At 35.6% G+C, this 21131-nt stretch overlaps 1 protein-coding gene across 3 annotated transcripts in view; it reads left to right on the forward strand.

Annotated features, from left to right (window-relative positions):
* The first annotated feature begins 639 nt into the window (after positions 1 to 639).
* abcc6a (ATP-binding cassette, sub-family C (CFTR/MRP), member 6a) overlaps positions 640 to 21131 on the forward strand; it is a 58797-nt gene continuing 38305 nt past the window's right edge. For 2 of the 3 annotated variants that reach the window (XR_012407676.1, XM_009302206.4), the window contains exons 1-3: positions 18183 to 18378; positions 20078 to 20254; positions 20701 to 20826. Coding sequence is in view for 2 of the 3 variants with exons in the window: in XM_009302206.4 (XP_009300481.1) it covers positions 18337 to 18378; positions 20078 to 20254; positions 20701 to 20826 (345 nt within the window). In the remaining variant the exon portion in view is untranslated. Of the gene's footprint in view, positions 717 to 2168; positions 2266 to 18182; positions 18379 to 20077; positions 20255 to 20700; positions 20827 to 21131 lie in introns of those variants that run through there. The other variant, XM_073953716.1, reaches the window with a different exon arrangement.

Here is a 21131-nt window from a genome sequence, read left to right on the forward strand (position 1 = left end):
TTCGTACTATGGATATCAATGGTTAGTTTTCAGCTTTCTCCAAAAAATATTCTTTAGTGTTATAGAATAGAGAAACTCATCAAGGATTGAAACCACTTGAGGGTAAGTACTGTAAATAGTGAGTAAATGTTTATTTTTGGGTGAAGGATTCCTTTAATATTTATATTGATCAGTGAATAATGTTTACGGTATGCTTAAGCAAGCTTGCTTTATGTTCATTGATTAATTCTTAGATTTGAATTAAAGCTAGAATTAAATCTGTTCATGATGTACAGGCTGTTTCTCTATTCCATGAACGCAGCGAACGGACTTGCAGTCTTGTGGAGAACCGTCTTGCCAGGTTACCTCAGAAGAACGAACTCTGGAGACCGTGAGAACAGTGAACTTTAATAATAAATATATATAAAATATATGCTGCTCTTCCCACCTTCTTTATTAGGCCGCAATGACTTCTGGTACTTCTCGAGCGAGTTTTGCGCTCAAGTCTGCATCGGTGCGTCCTCGATTCTTGCGGCCTTGAGTTTTGGAACTGATTTTTGGCAGTTGATAATGACGTTACACGAGAACACAAGGATGCAAGATCACTGAAGAACGCATATTGAGAAGTTTCTTTGTAAAGACAAAAAAAGGCGGAAAAAAGGCGGACTTGCGACATAGAGCAAAGTTGACCGGGATGATGGGGTTCGAGTCCGGCAAAGAGCGGTTCCAGAAACCAGGTAAAACAAAAGCATTCATTTATTTATTTATTTTCTTGTCGGCTTAGTCCCTTTATAAATCTGGGGTCACCACAGCGGAATGAACCACCAACTTATCCAGCAATTTTTTACACAACAGATGCCTATTCAGCGGCAACAGATCTCTGGGAAACATCCACACACACATTCACACACACTCATACACTACGGACAATTTAGCCTACCCAATTTACCTGTACCACATGTCTTTGGAAATCGGAGCACCCAGAGGAAACCCACGCGAAGGCAGGGAGAACATGCAAACTCCACACAGAAACACCAACTGAGCCGAGGTTTGAACCATCGACCCAGCGACCTTCTTGCTGTAAGGCGCTAGCACTACCTACTTCGCCACTGCCTCGCCCAAAACAAAAGCAACAAAATAAAATAAATAAACAACAGGCTGTAAATGTAGTGAAATCACATGAGAGCTTTTCTTTTTCTAGACTATTGGTTGGATTTAGGAACGGGGGTGGTTGGGTCAGTCAGTTGTTCAACAGCAAACAAGCCTGGTTGGCTGAAATGTACAGCATATTGTGCCCTCTGGTGGATTTATGCGAGAGAGCTTTAAGATCATCAACAGTGAGAAGATGTACCTCCGCTTACGTATTTCGCTGTCCCCAGAAATGTAGACCTGGGTACTCATCAGTGATGAGCCTGGGTTGACTTTGGTAGAACATGATTCAATCGTGGACCTATCTTAACAACACTGCTCGATGTTAAACCAGCTTAAAGTATTTGGGTAAACATGATTTAAATATTTATTTTTAACTTGAATGAATGTTTTTTGTTGAACAAGTATAAATCACATTAAACGAACACAAACATTTTGTGCTGGTTTAACATCATTCAGAGCTGTTAAGATAATGCGGTGTAATCATGTGCAATCAGTGTCCGCGATCAAATCATGTTTAACCAAAGACGAACATCAGAAGGGCATCCGCTGTGTAAAACATATGCTGGAATAGTTGGCAGTTCATTCCGCTGTGGTGACCCCTGATGAATAAGGGACTAAGCTGAAGGAAAATTAATTTTAAAAAATTTACACGAGCAAAAAATTGCTTAAGAATGCTTACTGATTTCAGAAGTTGCATAGGACAGTTATGGCTCTCTGAGCAGGATGGGCAACCCCCGATAAAGCAGGGAATAAGCCAAAGGAAAGTGTGTGAGTGAAGGCTTTTTACTTCTCACTATTCCAAATAGGATTAACTCACGTATTATATATATTTTTACAAATATAAAGAAGTAACCTCTTATATAAGACTGCTTACACAGATATCTATAGAGTACGAGGGTGGAAGTACCGGAAAAAGAGCTCGGGATCTGGCTCTAATATAAAGGTGTTACATTTGCTGATATAGGCCTGACATGTAGACGTAATTATATGGCAAGTTTATAGACATGTAAAATTAAGATACATTTTCGTTTAACCAGCCTGTAATTAGAAGACTGACTGGAGTGATGAAAATCCTGACGCATCCACTTCCGGTGGGAGCAAACCATCATCTCATCCAAAGGAATCCAGACAGAGGTACCCTCCATTTAAAGCGTCTGCAATTTGGCAGGCGATTACTCTTCCTTTTGTGGTTTTCCTTTTTTGTTTACCATGGAATTCCATCCATTTCATCAGCAAAATCTCAGCTAAAAGCTTATGTAATAAGCTCATGAGTGTGTGAGGAGATTTTCTTTACAGATTGTGGCTGAAAATCCAGTGCTGATTTTAAAATGTTGTACACTGTAAAAAAAATCTGTTAGAGGGAATATTTTCCATATTAAAATGAGTTTTTGTCTTAACCAACACCTGTAATGTATATTTTTGAAACAGCTTCTATTTCTCACAGGTGAACAACAGAAAATTATGAATGCTAATAATGTGAGATTAAATGTCCCTTTACATATTTTTACGGTTGTACATTGCACTATGGGAGCTTCATGTCTGCTCTGTTAAATTTTGATGTCAAAAATTCAACAGTTTAACAAAGTGACTTTTATTGACATTTTAGTGTTTTTTTATATATTTTTATTTTGACATTAAAGCAACAGAGCAATACAAAAAGCATCAACAGCTACAAAGACAGAAAAGAAAAGACAAACAAAGCAAAAAAAAAAGAAAAGATAAATGACAGATATAAAATAAAACATCATCGTTATATCTGTTCCTTCAGATTTATACATAGCCTAACAATGTTACACATACAGTTAAAGCCAGAATTATTCGCCCACCTTTGAATTTTTATTTTCTTTTAATATTTCCCAAATAATGTTTAACAGAGCAAAGACATTTTCACAGTATGTCTGATAATATTTTTTCTTCTGAGGAAAGTCTTATTTGTTTTATTTCAGCCAGAATTAAAGCAGTTTTACATTTTTAAAAAGCCATTTAAGGTCAAAATGATTAGACCCTTTTAGCTATATATTTTTTTTCTATAGTCTACAGAACAAACCATCATTATACAAAAACTAGCCTAATTACCCTAACCTGCCTAACCTAATTAACCTAGTTAAGCCTTTAAATGTCACTTTAAGCTGTGTTAGAAGTGTGTTGAAAAACATTTAGTCAAATATTATTTACTGTCATCATGGCAAAGATAAAATAAATCAGTTATTAGAGATGAGTTATTAAAACTATTATGTTTAAAAAATGTGTTGAAAAACATCTTCTCTCTGTTAAACAGAAATTGGGGAAAAAATTAAAATAAACTGTATATTTCTAGGACAGTGGGCACAGGCAATGTGGTGATCTTGCAAACAATGACAGGGTCATACCTTTAAACTGTTATCCTTGACATTTGACAGATAATTAAAAAAGGGTTTCCAGCTGTTTTCAAAGCCAGCAATGCTATCAGAAAGATTTTGTCTATGTTTATTAAAGGTTGTTGTACTGTAACATACAACACTAACACAGATAATATATCACTTTAAACTAAAATGTTCATAAAAGTCGATTTTTATTTTTATTTTTCAAGGTTAATAGTTGTTTGAAGAAAGATCAAGGTCCTATAATGCAACTCAAAAACATAAATAAATGGGGGAAAATAAAGTGGGAATCACAAAATATGTAAATCTGCTAATCTACGGATATTTTAGTGTATGCCTGATAACAATATTATCCAAATGCATTTTCCTTCATTGTTTTTTAGACAATTTATTTGTATTGATAGTGCTATAAATAAAATTCAGAGACATCCCATTCCATGTATTAAAAAAACTATTTTAAATATATAAACAGTAAATATCTAATTTTTCAACTTTTTAAAATATAAATATAATATTTAATTCATTACACCATTCAGTTTCAGGTAAATTGTGAACATTTAAACAACAGCTATTCTAACGTGCATTAATATAAGTAATAATGTTGTATTTTTTATTTAATGGTTAACAATTGGTTGATTTAAAAGACAGTAGCACATTTAGAATAACATTAATTTATTGATTCTCTTGAATATATTCTTTTTCTTCAAATTAGTTTCCTCAATGTTTCCTGTTTCCTTTGTTGTGTGTTTTTGTTTGATCCTCAGTTGCTATGACTGTTCATTAAGCAACACATACCTGCTTGCTATTTAAACTAATTATCCTTGTGTTTAAATGTCCCTCAGTTTGCACACTTCTTGGAATGGTAACGTAATATTTACAACGGATGCATGCTTTGAGAGTCTTCCTGACTGAATGAATGAAATACGTTGTTTCCACCAAGGCAACCCAGGGTGCTGAAATTCATTCATTCATATTCTTGTCGTCTTAGTCCCTTTATTAATCCGGGGTCACCACCGCGGAATGAATCGCCAACTTATCCAGCAAGTTTTTACGCAGCGGATGCCCTTCCAGCCACAACCCATCTCTGGGAAACATCCACACAAACATTCACACACACACACACACACACTCATAGGGACAATTTAGCCTACCCAATTCACTTGTACTGCATGTCTTTGGACTGTGGGGGAAACCGGAGCACCTGAAGGAAACCCACGTGAACGCAGGGAGAACATGCAAACTCCACACAGAAACGCCAACTGAGCCAAGGCTCGAACTAGCGACCTTCTTGCTGTGAGGCGACAGCACTACCTACTACAGTACGTCACTGCTTCGCCTGAAACCTAAGTTGACTTAATTTTTAATATTCAATTATGCACTAGTTAATTTATTTAATCATTTTAAGGCGACAGGTTTCACTCCCAATTTAAATCAGTTAATAATTTAAAGGCACATTATGTAAGTTTGACACCCAGTGGTTGAACTAGGTATTGCAGTCCTGGATCAAAACAAACACAAGCACAGGTTGCCAGATTGACAACATAAACAGGAGCATGCCTGACTATCAAACCTAAAGGCTGATTTAAGGCTGGTTTCAATCAATTTCTAAATAAAAGCAACGGCATGTGATAGAAGGAATATTTTCCATACTAAAAGGAGGTTTTGTCCTAATCAACACCTCGAATCAATATATTAGAAACGGTTTCTATTTCTTACAGCTGAACAACAGAAAAATTATCATCTCAGGTACACCTCATGTGTTTTATTTTGTGGTGAATACTAACAATGTGAGTTTGAATGCCATTTTACATGATATTTATTGGCATACTACTAAAAGCAGCAGCAGATAGTTCACCTCAGATCTTTAAAAGAAAATGAACCATTTGAAATTAAACTTTAGAACTGTGACTCAATGCAGGACAAAACATATGAGTGATTCAGCATGTACATTTAATAATTTAAAAGAGGTTTAATATGAATTAATTAAATTATAAACCCTACTATTTTGTTGGAGTGCAGTGAGTGCACTATTTTTACAATCTGTTGTTAGGACGCAAGGTTACAATGTAACCTGCTCACCTAATGTTTGCGTTCCTAATAATTACAGCGGATGCATGCTTTGAGAGTCTTCCTGACTGAATGAATGAAATACACTGTTTCCACCAAGGCAACCCAGGGTGCTGAAATTAAATTGGCTAAACTGATATTGGTTAAATGACCAAAACAAAGAAAGACGTTCAGGCACAGAACACACATGATCAAAGCAGAATATTCCTCGTGACTTTTTTGGTTTATAAATGATTGTTACACTGACATCTTAATGGATTATGACTATTATGATACTATGGCCATTATTATGTCGTAATTGTGATTTCGAAACCCCCTTTTGACCCATTTGTTCCCAAATTATAAACTACACTGACAGTTTTATTAAAGCCTCGACTCATAATCGACTTCTGGTAACTGATGCCTCAGAAACCGAAAGGCTAGCGGAAACCTGTGAGATGTGTGTAGACGACAGATGCGTCAAGACAACCTTGACAGCACATTTTAGTCAGACATTTGATCGCGACTGAATCATAAGACATACTGTAGCAGGAAGGAAGGAGCATGGCAGAAAACAACAAAAGTCGTAATTGCATGCGTAGGCTGACACATCTGGATTTACCACTCCTTGGCTTTTTGCCACAGACTTTATGATGGTTCTTTAAAAAAAAAAGATATTTTCTTACTTCCTACCAAAAGCTGCGACTTAATGGGTTTGGCACCTCTGCGGCCAGAGCTATATTTATCTGCACTAGAGAGAGTGGGTTGAAAATGACACCATTATTTTCTCCAGACTGGTTTTGCTCCAGAGTAAAGAGAGAGGGAGAGAAAGAGAGGGGTCTAATGAAATGCTGTAGAGTTTGACTGGTTTACCAGCACTCTGGCATTATTTCTGCCAAACTGGCATAGAGACAGAAGCTCTGGTCTCTGATTTGTACCAGCTTAACAGACTCTTTTTGGCTAAAAGTGGCAACAGTCCAATTTTTTTTTTTTTTACATTGCTTTGACTTCTTGTTCCACTAATAAGCTCCATCATACAGCAAATGCTGAGATGATAAATTTGAATTTATAAAATTGTTTATATTTATAAAAATATTAAAAGTATTTTTTTTAAATAAGGCCCAAGTCTATCTTTGTACCACTAAACCTATCCTACCCCTTCCTCTTGGCCCTTGAAACAGATGCCCAATCGCAATTCTACTGCTTAGCCCTTACCCCTACCCTTCATTTTGCGCGTTCACATGAAGGGGTAGGGCTGTCCCAATTCTTTTTAGCTTGAAGCGTTGGGCTAAGGGGAAGGGATAGATACCCCTTCAAGCAGAGATATTTCAGGACCACACTCGAAACCAAGGGGTAAGAAAATTTCCCAGAATACACCAGCCACAAGTGCAGCATAGCTGCACCCGGATTATCCCTTTCGAGGGGTATCTAGCCCTTCCGCTTAGTCCTACACTTTAAGCTAAAGAGAATTGGGACACCCCTACCCCTTCATGTGAACGTGTAAAACAAGGGGTAGGGGTAAAGGGTTGTTTAGGACAACTTAATTGTTTTATGTTTAATCCACTTGAATCTGTAACACAAAAATTAAGTTATAACAATATATTTGTGAAGACACGGTGGCTTAGTGGTTAGCACTGTCATCTTACAGCATGAAGGTCACTGGTTCAAGTCTCGGCTGGGTCAGTTAGCATTTCTGTGTGGAGTTGGCATTTTCTCCCCGTGTTCATGTGGGTTTCCACCAGGTGCTCCGGTTTCCACCACAGTCCAAAGACATGCGGTAAAGTTGAATTAAACTAAATTGGCGTGTGTGCGAATGAGTGTGTATGGATGTTTCCTAATACTGGGTTGCTGCTGGAAAGGCATCTGCTGTGTAAAACATATGCTGGATAAGTTGGTCGAAGGAAAATAATTGAATTAATCTATTTCTGTTGTGATGGCATGAAGAAATTTTGTGAAAATCCCAGCATTTTTACAGTGTAGTTTTTAACATGTTCCTTTGGAAATCATCTTAATATTGACCAAGGACCACAATACCAGAGGTGTCCATTTTTTTTTTCTTTTTCATTTTTAAGTTTTAAGTTTTCAATTTCAACTGAAAGCTGACCAAATGGTATTTGCATTAATTTATGGTTTGTCATTATCATTGTCATACTATTTGAAAATCTGGAATCTGAGAGTTAAACAAAAATGTAAATATTGAGAAAATTGCCTTTGAAAATTGTCAAAATAGTGTCTTAACAATGCAAATTAATAACAAAAATTGAATTTTGATTTATTAAAATGAGGAAATTTACTAATTATCTTTATAAATATGATCTGTAAATAACATTTGAATGATTTTTATAGCATAACTAGAACATTTTTGATTAAATAGCCAAAATACACTCATGCAGCATGCAACTGATTTTAAAACATCAAGTGCATAATAAATTGCACAGAAGTGACAGAAATTTTCTTATTAACTCTTATTCTCTTATCAACTTTTATTCTGAACGTTTTAGTCATCAGATCCTCAAATTTACTATATATATACACGTGTGTGTGTATATATATATATATATATATATATATATATATATATATATATATATATATATATATATATATATATATATATATATATATAGTTTTAGAGACTTATATTTCCTCAAACTGTAGCTTATTTATTTTAATCAATCTAAATGTGTTGCTAAATATAAATTTTTAAAAATACATTTAACATTTTTGTCCCCTCTGAATACCCTGTGGGATATTTTGTAGTTTGTAAAGGTCTAATCAAAATACTTTTACAAATGTAAAATGCTTTTGTAAAGTTGTGCATACAGTATACTTTGGTAAAAAAAAAAGTCACATGGGTCCATTCCTGTACATTCAGGAATTTTCTCCAATTCTTTGACTTATTCTACGAAGTGACGTCTGTCTGTATTTATTTTAGTATCCTGCCTATTTTTAGCGTCCCACTCGACACCACAGACCAGTTATCCACTAAACAGTCATAATGAAGTGTATGTCCTGGCGGAGAGCACTCTTGATGCACAACCCTGAATGTTGTCTACCTTTGATGCACGCAATTCAGCTGTGGGAAACAGTTTCGCCCCACCCCACAGCATAAAAAAGATAATGCCACTTTGACTTGTTTGGTTGTAAGACTGTTATTTAGCTGTCTGGATTTGATTAACAAAAACAAAAGTGGGCAGTCATGCTGATTGGAGTATTTTAGATGGGGAAACACCGACAGTTGTTTGTTCTCTCTGAGCCACCATCTACCTTAAATAGGCTCTTCGGCAACAGCTTTATCGTGCAATAGAGCGATGCGACATTTTCTCTTTTCATGACGTTTACGGCTCATTTACTGCCAGAAGTGCTTTTCTCAAACTGCAGGCTGAATGAGATGGTCATTGTTGTTCGATGCCGGTTTGCCAAACCATTGGTGGATTTATGGTTGACCGGGAAGAATGCATCAATTCATCTCCCTCTGTTTAGTAGTTCTGACAGTATAATGCTATGTTTTTGTTATTTTGGCTTTTCTATAGGTGGTCTGGCCACTGAAAACTAAGCGCCGAAAGTGCATCTGAAAAATTGTGCAAATTTTTTAAACATTTATACATGAGAGCAGCTCTCAGACTGTTTAAAAATGATTTATCGTTGTTTTGCAAAGTGATAGTTCACCAAAAAATATGAGCATTCTGCCTGTTTGACATTCCACTTTGAGTTTGGTAATTTTGCACCATTTCTTTCTGAGTTGTGAGCTTCACTATAAGTAGTCAAAGCCAAGAGGTAAAATTGGCAACCAGCAAACCAGCGCTGATTATATCTGTCTTCCTCTAAGTCATTGACGCCATGAGCAGTGTGAGGCTTCCTGCTGCTATATTATCACTTTCTTTAAAACTCCTGTCAGAGGCTTCACCGGTACTGAGTATAATTTACAGGCCCTGGGTCATTGACTTGAGGATCCTATACTTTGTAAAATCAATGTTTGCATCCATATAGAGATCTGATAAATAGAAATACATGAAATATAAGTTCATTTCTGGATTTTACATACATAAAATTGTATATATATATAACACTCACTCACTTTCGGTCCCTGATTTATCAGAGGTCATCCTAGCGGAATAATCGCCAATGGCCCATCCAGCAGCAATAAATATAACATATTGCAAAAATGACCATTTTATTTATTTTTCTTTAACCGTTTCATTTAAAAATGTGTAAATATAATAAATAGTATATACAGCGGGGACAATAAGCATTGAACACATCATGTTTTTTCCTGGAAGTAATATTTCTAAAGCAGCTGTTGACTTGGTATTGAACCAGATTTTAGTAAAAACCCAAACAATACAAACAGCCACAGCCATATCACCCTGCAGCCCAAGAGCGGTTACTCACTGAAGCTAAGTAGGGCTGAGCCTGGTCAGTACCTGGATGGTAGACCACATGGGAAAACTAGGTCTTTGTGAGTCCTAATGCCCCAGTATAGTGAAGGGGACACTATACTGTCAATGGGCGTCGTCTTTTGGAAAAGACGTCAAACCGAGGTCCTGACTCTCTGTGGTCATTAAAAATCCCATGGCACTTCTCGTAAAGAGTAGGAATGTAACACTGGTGTCCTGGCCAAAGTCCCTCTTTCGGCCCTTATCGATCATGGCCACCCAATCATCCTCATCCACCGAATTGGCTCTATCGCTGTCTCTCTACTCCACCAATAGCTGGTGTGTGGTGAGCGCACTGGCGCCATTGTCCTGTGGCTGCAGTCGCATCATCCAAGTAGATGCTGCACACTGGTGGTGGTGTGGAGAGACCCCCCTCATGATTGTGAAGCGCTTTGGGTGTATGCCATACACAATAAATGTGCTATATAAATACACATTACATTACATTACAATGCAAACATAAAAATAAAACAATGTTGTAACAATGAAAAGACTCAAGGAGAAAGTACTGAACTACTGAAACATATTTCATATTTTCTATAAATGGCTTTTTTTGTGATTGCAGCTTAAAGATGCCTCTAATATGGAGAATGATGTCACATGAATTGCTCAGGTGTGAGTTCTGTTCATGGTTCTGTGAGTCTCGTCTATCAAATCTGAGCTTTAATTTGTATTTTCTATTGGATTCAAGTAAGGTCATTGGCTGGGCCATTCCACAGCTCTTTGTTTTCTGAAAGCATTTGAGAGTTTCCTTGGCTGTGGTTTGGATCTGTGTCTTGCTGAAATGTCCATCCTGGCTTCATCTTCATCTTCCTGACAATGTAGATGTTTGACTGAGGCAGCGAATATTTATTTATACAATGAGGAAGGGCAGATGGTTGCTGAAGAACTCAACATAGGCTCATTCTGAAAACGTAGCCCTATATACATTTCTGGAGATTGCAAATTATATAGCCAGAGATATGTATGACTGCTTTTCATCTTTAAAATGAACGCTACAGAGTGGTATGACACTGTTCCTTTTCTCACTTACCAGCTGACTGCTTACCTTAGTATGGACGGCTTTCCCACTGTTACCAGTTTGTCCAGTAGCTTGACATGTACGTCTGCGGGCTTGAGACGAAGAGGGGAGTTGACCACAACAAAGGTGTTCGAGTCCGGTGAAGAACGGTTCAAAAAACAGGTAAAATAAAATATAAATAAAATAAACAATGTAAATAACAGGGTGAGTATGTGGTAAAATCTGAAAACGTGGTAAAAATCAGGCGGCTTTTTTTTTTTGGATTGCTTTACAAAACACTGTCGGTTGGGTTTAGCGAAGTAGGTGGGCGGGGAAATCTGTGCTTTTTATAATACTATTGGTTGGGTTTAGGGAAGGGGGATGGTGGGGGGATTGGTCAGTTGGTCAGTCAGTAAATCAGTCCGTCGACAGCAGCCTCTAGTGGATTTTTGTGAGAACAGCAGGCGTGAATGCCACTTACAAGAGATATTTGAGATCTGAAAAAGCATACATATCGGTCTCTGGTGAATTCGTGAAAACAAAAACTGCAAAAAACACACCTCATGGCATGTATTTTGCTCTCTCCAGAAATGTATATAGAGGTATGTATGTATCAGAATGAGCCTGGGTTGGAAGAACTACTGAGAGATTTCAGCTGCTGTCTGGGCTTTCACTGCCATTATACACCTCTGTTTCTTCATGTGTTCAATATTTTTTTCCTGCATCATTTCATTTTATTACGCATTACATAATTTGCAAACTAAATAGATATATTTTCTTTGCATACACAGTATGGATTTTGTTGGCTGTTACCTACATCCGGGAAGAATTTAAAGTCAATTGCACCTTTAGGAATATATTTTCTGAAAAAAATGGTGACGTGTTTAATACTTATTTTCCCCGATTTATGTGCAATTCCAAAGGGGGTAAAAATTAAACGGCTATTTTTGTAGAATTTCGAAATATATGTTGCATATATGACATATTTTATATATGTGAAATCCAAATGTGAACTTGTATGTCATATATGTCATTTGCATATATTGCCATATATTAGATTTCTATGTTGGCAACTATAGGCTAGAAAAATTATCTTATGTTTTAATAGATTTAAAGGGATAGTTTACTCAAAAATCAAAACTTGATCACTATTTACTTCTCAAGTGATTCCAAACCTTTATGAATGTCTTTATTCTGTTGAACACGGAAGAAGAGTTTTTAAAGAAAGCTGAAAACTGGTAACCATTGACAAACATAATAGGAAAAGAATAATATGAAAGTCAATGGTTAGCAGTTTCCAGCATTCTTTAAAACATATTCAGAACATGACAGAATTTTCAGTTTTTTGCTGTACTGTCCCTTTAAGTAGAATAGCGCTAAATATGGTGCTGCCTACAAAATAATATACAGTATTCTCACCTTGAAGAATAACACAATACAGTTTTGCTCACACACACGACTGGCCGCAGGGAGCGCTTGTGGGCAGGTTTGTCCATCCATCGTTTTTTCCATGTCTCTCTGCAGAAGCTCCTGGACTGAGGTCGACCTAAAACTTTCCACCAAGGTACAAGCCTTTTCCAAGGTTTCTGTTGGACTAATGTTACTTCATAACAGACTACGGAGAGCTTCAAAAGAGACAGACATAATATCAGTCTGACTGTCTGTTTAACTTGTGTCAGTCTAGTAATACAAACTTGTGTGTGAGAATGTCTGGGTGTCTATGCGAGGACGATTTTGTGTGCGAAAATGTGTATGTATTACATTGCATAAGTATGTCTGTGGTAAATCTATGTCTCAGCGCATTGGTCTTGGTGTGTTTATAATGATGCTTGAGCACTTCTTTATTAAACACACTTGACCTATTTAAAATGCCAGCCAGTTGAAGGCCTTCAGTTCTCGTATGTTTTGCTTTTGACCAGTTCAGACTTTTTGTAATTTCCAGTAACAGTGTTCCTGAAGATTTTGTAATTAATCAATACATACACTTTTTAATAAAATGTATAATAATTAAAAATATATAGCCATCAAAAGGCATACATATAAATCCTATAGTAGTGGCTTTTAAACAAGTAAACTGCCATTTTTCTTAAAAATAAATGTATATTTAGGTGACAAAACTTAAGAATGAATAAAAAAATATTTCCAACTACTGTAGGAATGAATTTAAAACAATGAGACCTTGCAAAAATGCTAGATGTATGAGATGTATATCAACAGTATGCGAAATACTGTATAGGAAGTAAAAAATTTAATTGTGATTTAAATGGTTTTGAGCATGACATTTGCTTAAGGTTATAGTGGGAAGTTCATACTTATGAGTTAGTCATAACAGCAGGATAAGTATTGACCAGTATTGGGCACGTTACTGTGAAAAAAACCTAATTAGTATAATTAATATGAACACTATTATATGAAATAAATTATTGTAAATGTTATCACTGCTTTAATGGAATGATAAAACAAAAAATAATGGATGGTTTAAAAAAATTTATATGCACAAACCACAACTGTCAACTAATTATGCTTCTTAAAAATATAACTAAAACAGACAGACAGATAGATGTTCATTCATGTTTTAATCTTGGTATAACATTCATTTATTTATTTATAACGCGCATTGCTTGTAATACTTCCAAAATGGTAAATTAGCCCATGTATTATTGTCAATATATTTTTTAAAGCTAATCTGTTATCAATAAATTAGCCTCCAACGTTTAAACCTGAAATCACTCTCAGTTTGAAAAGCAAAACAAGAAATTTTTGTATCTTATAGCAGCATATTTATAATGAAATTAATTTGAGCCAAATCTATCTGCGTATATATAAATGTCTGTATTGAAAATTAAAAGTTTATTTTAAAAAGATTCATGCTTCTCAAATGTCTATTTACAATCGTCACTTGAATACACACACACACGCATGTTGAAGGGGATTGTTCAGAGCGAGAAGGGGGAGGGGACAGGATGTATGTTTTTGCAAGTGCTTATCATATAATCCCACTGTAAAAAGGTGACTTGTTGACTTTACTTCAGTGAGTAAATTGAGTAAATCTGCCTTCAAATTGTTAATAAATGAACTATGCACATAATTATAATGTTTAGTCAGCTTAACAGTACTAGTTTACTCACTTTTTTTACTCTTCGTTTACAAGTAACCAATCACTTTTTTACGTTATACTTTCTATTACTTATTTTACTATTTTGTTTACTTATTTTACTATTGTTTTAACATTACTAGTTTTTATTATCTATCTATTTTCTATTAGCTGCAAACAAAAGTCTAAGTATGCATTTGAGAAAAAAAGTGACCATAGATAGACAGACAGATAGACAGACAGACAGACCGACCGACCGATCTATCGATCGATCGATAGATAGATAGATAGATGTTCATGTCTAATGTTCGTTCATGTTTTAATCTTGCTATAACTGTAGTAAACTGTAAATATATGGTCAAAAGTGACCATGAATATAAAGAAACCACCTGCTTGTCATAGCAGCTACTCTGAAGGGCACACAAGAAAGACAAAACACGAGCACCCAAATAAGTAATAGAAGTGACGTTGTATGGAAAGCCCCTGCTACGGCCTTAAATTACCAACTACGCACTCCATGGTTTAAAATAATGCAGATGTATTAGCACAAGAACCAGAACCCACGTTCACGTTTCTTAAGCACATTTTTGAGAGAGCATTCATACGCCCATTAAAGTCCAAATGGCAAAAGATAAATTGTGGTACTCATTTATCATCTTTATTGAATTTAAAAATTGTAGCTTATTAAGTGTGTCTTGCTTTTGATTTTTATTTAGTTTTACTTCAGGAGAGATAACAATGAGTGATGACCCAAGAAAACAAACTTCACCCCAAAATAAACATTTCCTCATCATTTACTCACACTCGGGTGGTTCTAAACTGAATCTCTTTCTTCTGTTAAAAGCAAAACAAGCCACTGACACCCATATTAGAAACAAAAAATACTATGAAAGTCAATGGCTGTTTTTCCCCAGCATTCTTTAGTTCAGTCAACAGTAAAAAAAATAAATAAAAATGCTGAGTTCCACACAACTCCTTCATATTGTCCCAAAGCAAACACATTAAGCCAAGGACCTGGGAGAGGACAGGGCCCTTGATTGAAATTAATTTGTGTCATGACGTGAAAAACGCCTTTTTGCATAACTGTGCATTCACACCGAAAGCAGCGAGAGCATCAAAGTCATTAGCTGGAAATCATTCATTTTAGGAGCCTGCGCGATATGTGGCGAGGAACGGCATGGTGCATCTTTACTGGTGTGGGCGTCGAGGAAAGTTGAAATCAAGTCAACTTTATGGTAATGAGCCATGATGTGGTTCGGCGGCAAGCAATCGAAAGAAAAGAGAGAAAGTCCACTGCTTGAGGGGACTCCAGAGAACACAGTCCTGTGAACTTTGGTTCCAACCACAGTTGTTTCCAAGGGTTTGATTATTGCGGTCGGCAGATTTCTAATTGTTTACGATGTTTACTTACAGGGATATACATTTAAAAAGGTTACTAGTGAGTTACTGATGTGCATTAATGTTATTAATGTGTATATATATATATATATATATATATATATATATATATATATATATATATATATTTTTTTTTTTTTTTTTTTTTTTTCAAAAAAGCAGGAATCTCATGTTAACTATAAAGACTTCAGAAAATTTCAAACATGTGGACATATTGGATAGATGGAGCAAAGCCATTTTCCATAGTTAAATGAATTTGATAAAAATCGTGCAACATTTTTGCTCTAGAAAGCATGCTTTTATGTGGGAATGTAGCTTATTTTCTGAAATGCTGCAACGGCTCCTTTAATTACGAGATAAATGTTGTGAATTTTGATGCTCTCACCGCTGGAGTTGAAGATGGCAGACATCGTTGTTGCCAATGTGTCAAGAGCAAACTTTGACACTCTCGCCGCCTTCAGTGTGAACGCACAGTTACGCTTTCGCATGTCGATAATGTGAAGTATTCTTTTCGACTCGCTGCTGTTCAAAAACAGTGATGCCGCTAAACTATGGCTCGGAGTGGCTGTAGCTTAATCAGAGTTATAAATAGCCCTTTTTAGTCCTCAGTAAGGGTGACCAGATGTTCTGTTTTCCCCCAGGAAAGTCCCTTATTTCCCAGGACAGTTCCTTATTTTACCTCGAGAACGATCCAGTCAGAGGTAGGCTAACCAATCGCATCATAGAACAGAAAATAAATTTAAAACAGTATTGCAGTAAGAGAGCTTAGAATCATGGAGTCATGCAGAATGGACTCATAACTGTATAATAATCCGGAGCGATATAGACAGTATATCTGAGGGGAAAAAAAAACATGCTAACCTACTGTAATCAATTGATGCCAGACCAAATGGGAAATTAATTTAATTTAATTAATCTCAGCTAAAGTTTAAAGTAAAATTTTTTAAAGATAAAAAAAACTGTTTAAAGCATTTATTGTTAGGCACACATTTAGGAGGCATTGCAAATCTGTGTGTTTTTTGAAATATATACTGTATATATATAATTTTGGTAGCCTTTTTCAACATGGAAAAATTTAGTTATATAATAATACAAATTATTTCTCAGAGATGGGTTGTGGCTGGAAGAGCATCCACTGCGTAAAAACTTGCTGGATAAGTTGCTGGTTTATTCTGCTGTAGCGACCCCGGATTGATAAAGGGACTAAGCTGACAAAAAAAAATGAATAAATGAATGAATATTACAAATTTCCGAAATTAACAATATAAATAATATAAAAATAAACTACACTGTAAAACTCAAAAAGTTAAGGCAATCATTTGAGTAAACAGATTGCAAACTATTTAGGTTCAAAAACTAATCCTAATGAGTACTGTCAACTTAATCCATTTGAGTAAATGAAGCAATTTGAGCACAGTAAAACCCAGTAAATGAAGAGAACTCAAACCAACTGAGTACTGTAAAACCCAATAAGTTAGGGCAACTCAAACCGTTTGAAGAAACCGATTGCTACAAACCATTTGAGTTAAAAAAAAACTAATTTATATGAGTAACTTACTCTATTAAGTTGAATGAGGTATTTAATTAACTCATTACCTTGACTGTAAAAAATGCAGGGCTCCACACAATTCATTCATGCTGTCTCAACACAAATCGATTAAGTTTACTTAACACTTTTAACAAATTTATGTGGATTGAACATAAAAAAATGAAATGAATGAATAAAATCTCAAAAATAGTTTCAGCTCATTTTAATTAAGTAGTTTGAACAAGTAAAAAAATTTGTTTTTTGAGTGTTTAACACTGAGTTCAGCTCTTTTCAAATGAGTAGAATTAACTAATCGGTGAATTTTAAGTTAACTACACTCATTTCAGTTTAATAAAGTTGACGGTTGGGTTTTACAGTGTACTTTTTTAAGGTGCTAAAATAAATGGGGCCCTTGGGTTTACTATAGCCCCAGGGCCCAAAATGTGCTTTATCCGGCCCTGCATATCTTTACTGTAAAATATACACTAGTTTTCACAATGCAACATCAAAATACAGTAACATACCACATAACTGTCCTAGAGTAAAATACATAGTACATTCATTTCAGCTTTGTTTATAAGCTGTCCAGAAACAAACTGCAACCCATTTCTGGGTCATGACCCAAGCTGACTTAGAGATAACTCTAGAGATAATAAATCTTACCATTAGGGGCAAGCTATTCAACTCCAGGTTGGACCGAATGTGTGTAATGAGTGTAATAAATCACACTGGACAAAACTGCATGCCTCATGGTGCAGAGTGTAGTGCCTGAATGTGTGTGATCTTACTAAGTGTTTCTCGGGTACATGTGGGAAAAGTGAAAAATAGCACTTCTGAAAAGTCCAACAAATAGCACCAGAGTGCTACTAGCAGCACCGCGGACCAAGCTGAGAGAGACTGTTTAGAGGAACATGAGAGTGTTGGTGTTTTATAAGAGGCAAAGGGGGAGACGACTATGTTACGCATTTTTTTTTTTCGGGTGGTGTCAGAAAGCTCTGCAAAACCCACAGTCCTGTTTTGATCAAGAACCTAAAGTACGTGGGAGTCTGGAAAGGAGGAAGATAAATAGAGAAGGAGGGGGAGAAAGAGAGTTTAAAGAAGACTGCTGGTAGGAGAGAGTGAATATAACCACCCACCTATGCCGCTGTCAGACTGGTGGTCAAAAAAGCAGACACTTCCAGACACTCGCAGAAAACAAGCAGTGACAAAAGTGAAAGAGAGAGTGTAAGAGCTCCCAGGACAGAGGGAGAGTTTGACTGAGACACAGAACAGAGTGAAAACTTAAGTCCAAAGAAGCAGGATACACAGCAGGGATAGAGACAGCCTCAGGACCAGACGAGTGAATGGATACCTTTTGCAGTCTAAGTGGACTTGACCCTCTATGGGTGAGCAAACATTTCATTTTAATGTTTCATTAAATGTTAATGTTTCATTTTAAGTTTTTGAATAAATATAGAATTTTATGTATACTTTGAATAGGTCATTTCTATATGTGTAAAGAGTTATTTATTTATGCTTGATGTTATGCTTGATTTTACTGATGAATCTTTATAATATGCCAAGAACTAGAAAGTGTGTGTCTGTATATATATATATATATATATATATATATATATATATATATATATATATATATATATATATATATATATATATATATATATTGCACACTGTAAAAATGTTAAGAAAACATGAAGGAATTAAGTTTCCTTATTAGTTTTAACAAATTTTAGTGGGTTGAGCATAAAACAATTAGGTTGTCCCCCCAAAAAGTCAAGAATTGGGTTGTTTCGGCTCATTTTAAATAAGTAGTTTGAACAAAATGCAAATGTAATTTTTTGAGTGCAGTACTGCGTTATATTATGACTTTTAAGTTTTAATATTGAATAAATGTGTTGCATTGTGTGTTTAAAATGTGATTTCTTTTACATAAACAAGCTAGCAAATGGCAGTGCTTAATGTAAATTTAAAGAGATAGTTCTCCCAGAAAAAAAAGACCCTTAAAAAATTACTTTTACTACACTGTAATAAACTATTAAGTGAATTAATTATGTGCATAATTATAAATTTTAAGTTAAGTGAACTTAACAGCTCTAAGTTAAAACAGAAATTGGTTTACTCACTTTTTTTATTAGTCGCTTTTTACAGTGTACTTGTTCAAACTACTTATTATTTAATTTGAGTTAAACCGACTCAACTCTTACATTTTTTTTGATAACTTAATTATTTTAAGTTTAAACCACTTAAATTTGTAAAAAAAAAAAAAATTTATACATTTTTGTTGGGACACTATGAAGAACACTCAAGAAATATTTTTGCTGGTTGTTCAAACTACTTATTTAAAATGAGCTCAGTCAACACAATTCTTGAAGGTTTTTTTTTTGGGACAACTTAATTGTTTTTTTTTTGTTCAATCTATTTAAATTTATAAAAACAATTAAGTTAACTTATTCAATTTGTTTTGGGACGACATGAAGAAATTGTGTTGAACCCAGCATTGTTTACAGTGACTCATACTTCTCTTTGAGTTCCTTTCTACCATTGAACACAAAAGAAGATATTTCGAAACCTTCTTGGAGCTGGCCCCCATTGACTTATTATAAGTCAAATAATTGTATTCCCACGATGGACTTCAGTGTGTACCAACAACCAGCTTTCTTTATCTATCTCCTTTTGTGTTAAACAGAATCAAGAAGCTCCTAAAGGTGTAATACCAAACATAGGATGAGTAAATTATGGGTGCACTATCCCTTTAACTTGGAATTACTTTCAGATCTGTTCCTTTAATTAATTTAGTTAAAATTCATGACTTAGTCTCAATAATTTCTCATCCAATAATCGAAAGAGGAAAGCCAGTAATGAGATTGAGCTCGATAAACAAAAACAAGACCAAAACAGTAAACAAAACTTGAGATGTTGAAAAATCAAATCTAATTTTAGATGTTCTGGAGCATTCATATCATATCTGGTTTTGGTGTGGACAGGGTTTGGACTGAGCCATTGTTGATCCCGTGAAAGAATGAAAACGGTCAATTATCATAGAACTGGTTGAGAAGCTAAGCACACCCTTTTCTTTATCTTTAGGACTGGAATCAGACGTGGTACACGCATAGGCCTGAACTGAGCAACTGCTTCCAGAACACAGTCCTTGTGTGGGCTCCGTGCATCTACCTGTGGGTCCTTTCTCCATTTTACTGCCTCCATCTCTACTGCCATGGCCGAGGTCGGCTGCCGCTTTCTTCGCTCTGCAATGCAAAGCTGGTGAGACAAAGCGTTATGAGTTTTTAATATTACATCAGCCTGTTCAATACTCAAAGAATCAGCTTTGTGGACTATAAATCTCAAACCATAGTGTTAACACAAAGTGAACGTGAAAGTGGTCGACTGAGGGGTCGAGTTCAAACTTTAGTGGCCTAGGAAGACAGTAAAAGCAAGTGTGATGTGTGTAACCTCAGTTTGTGGTACATGTGCGTGTGTGGTTAGCACTTTAGTGAGCTCTGATGTCACTTTTCACTCTTCCGCTCTAAAACTCTTTTGTTTGAAATACCGTTGTTCCTCGGTTTGTTAAGGGTTTCGCAGATTCCTCTCCGGTGTTATCACAATGCAAATCGCACCTTGTCTCTACAGTCATTGAGTACTGGAGCTTCCGGAGGAGTGACTCAGTTCTCACCCTGATATGAATTGCATTTCTCTCTTCTGTTCTACAGTTGTTGGGGTTCTTCTTGGCGTCGTTTGGATTCGTGGAATTCTTCTACATCCTGTTGGAAAGAAGACTAGAAATACACCAACACCTTGTCTTCTTGCTCAGTCCCATCATGCGCAGTCTCACTGTGGTAATGTAGCATCTTGATGTCATATTTGAGGGGATTATGTAACAGTATACAGACAGATATTAGTGTAAACACATGTACCGGACAGTTTGTTAAAGTAAAAGTGCCCCAATCTGTTGGATTCGTCAAATGAAAGTAAACAATTCTAGGTTTTCAGTCAGATACCTATTTTAAAGGGATGGTTCACCCTAAAATGAAAATTTACTCACTGTTTACTCGCTTTCACATGATTCCAAATCTTTTTTTCATTATTTTATTTGGTTAAAAACAAGGGAAGGGAGAGTAAATAATGGAAGAAGTTTCAGTTT

This window comes from Danio rerio, chromosome 6 (genome assembly GCF_049306965.1).
Source record: "Danio rerio strain Tuebingen ecotype United States chromosome 6, GRCz12tu, whole genome shotgun sequence".
NCBI classification, from domain to species: domain Eukaryota; kingdom Metazoa; phylum Chordata; class Actinopteri; order Cypriniformes; family Danionidae; genus Danio; species Danio rerio.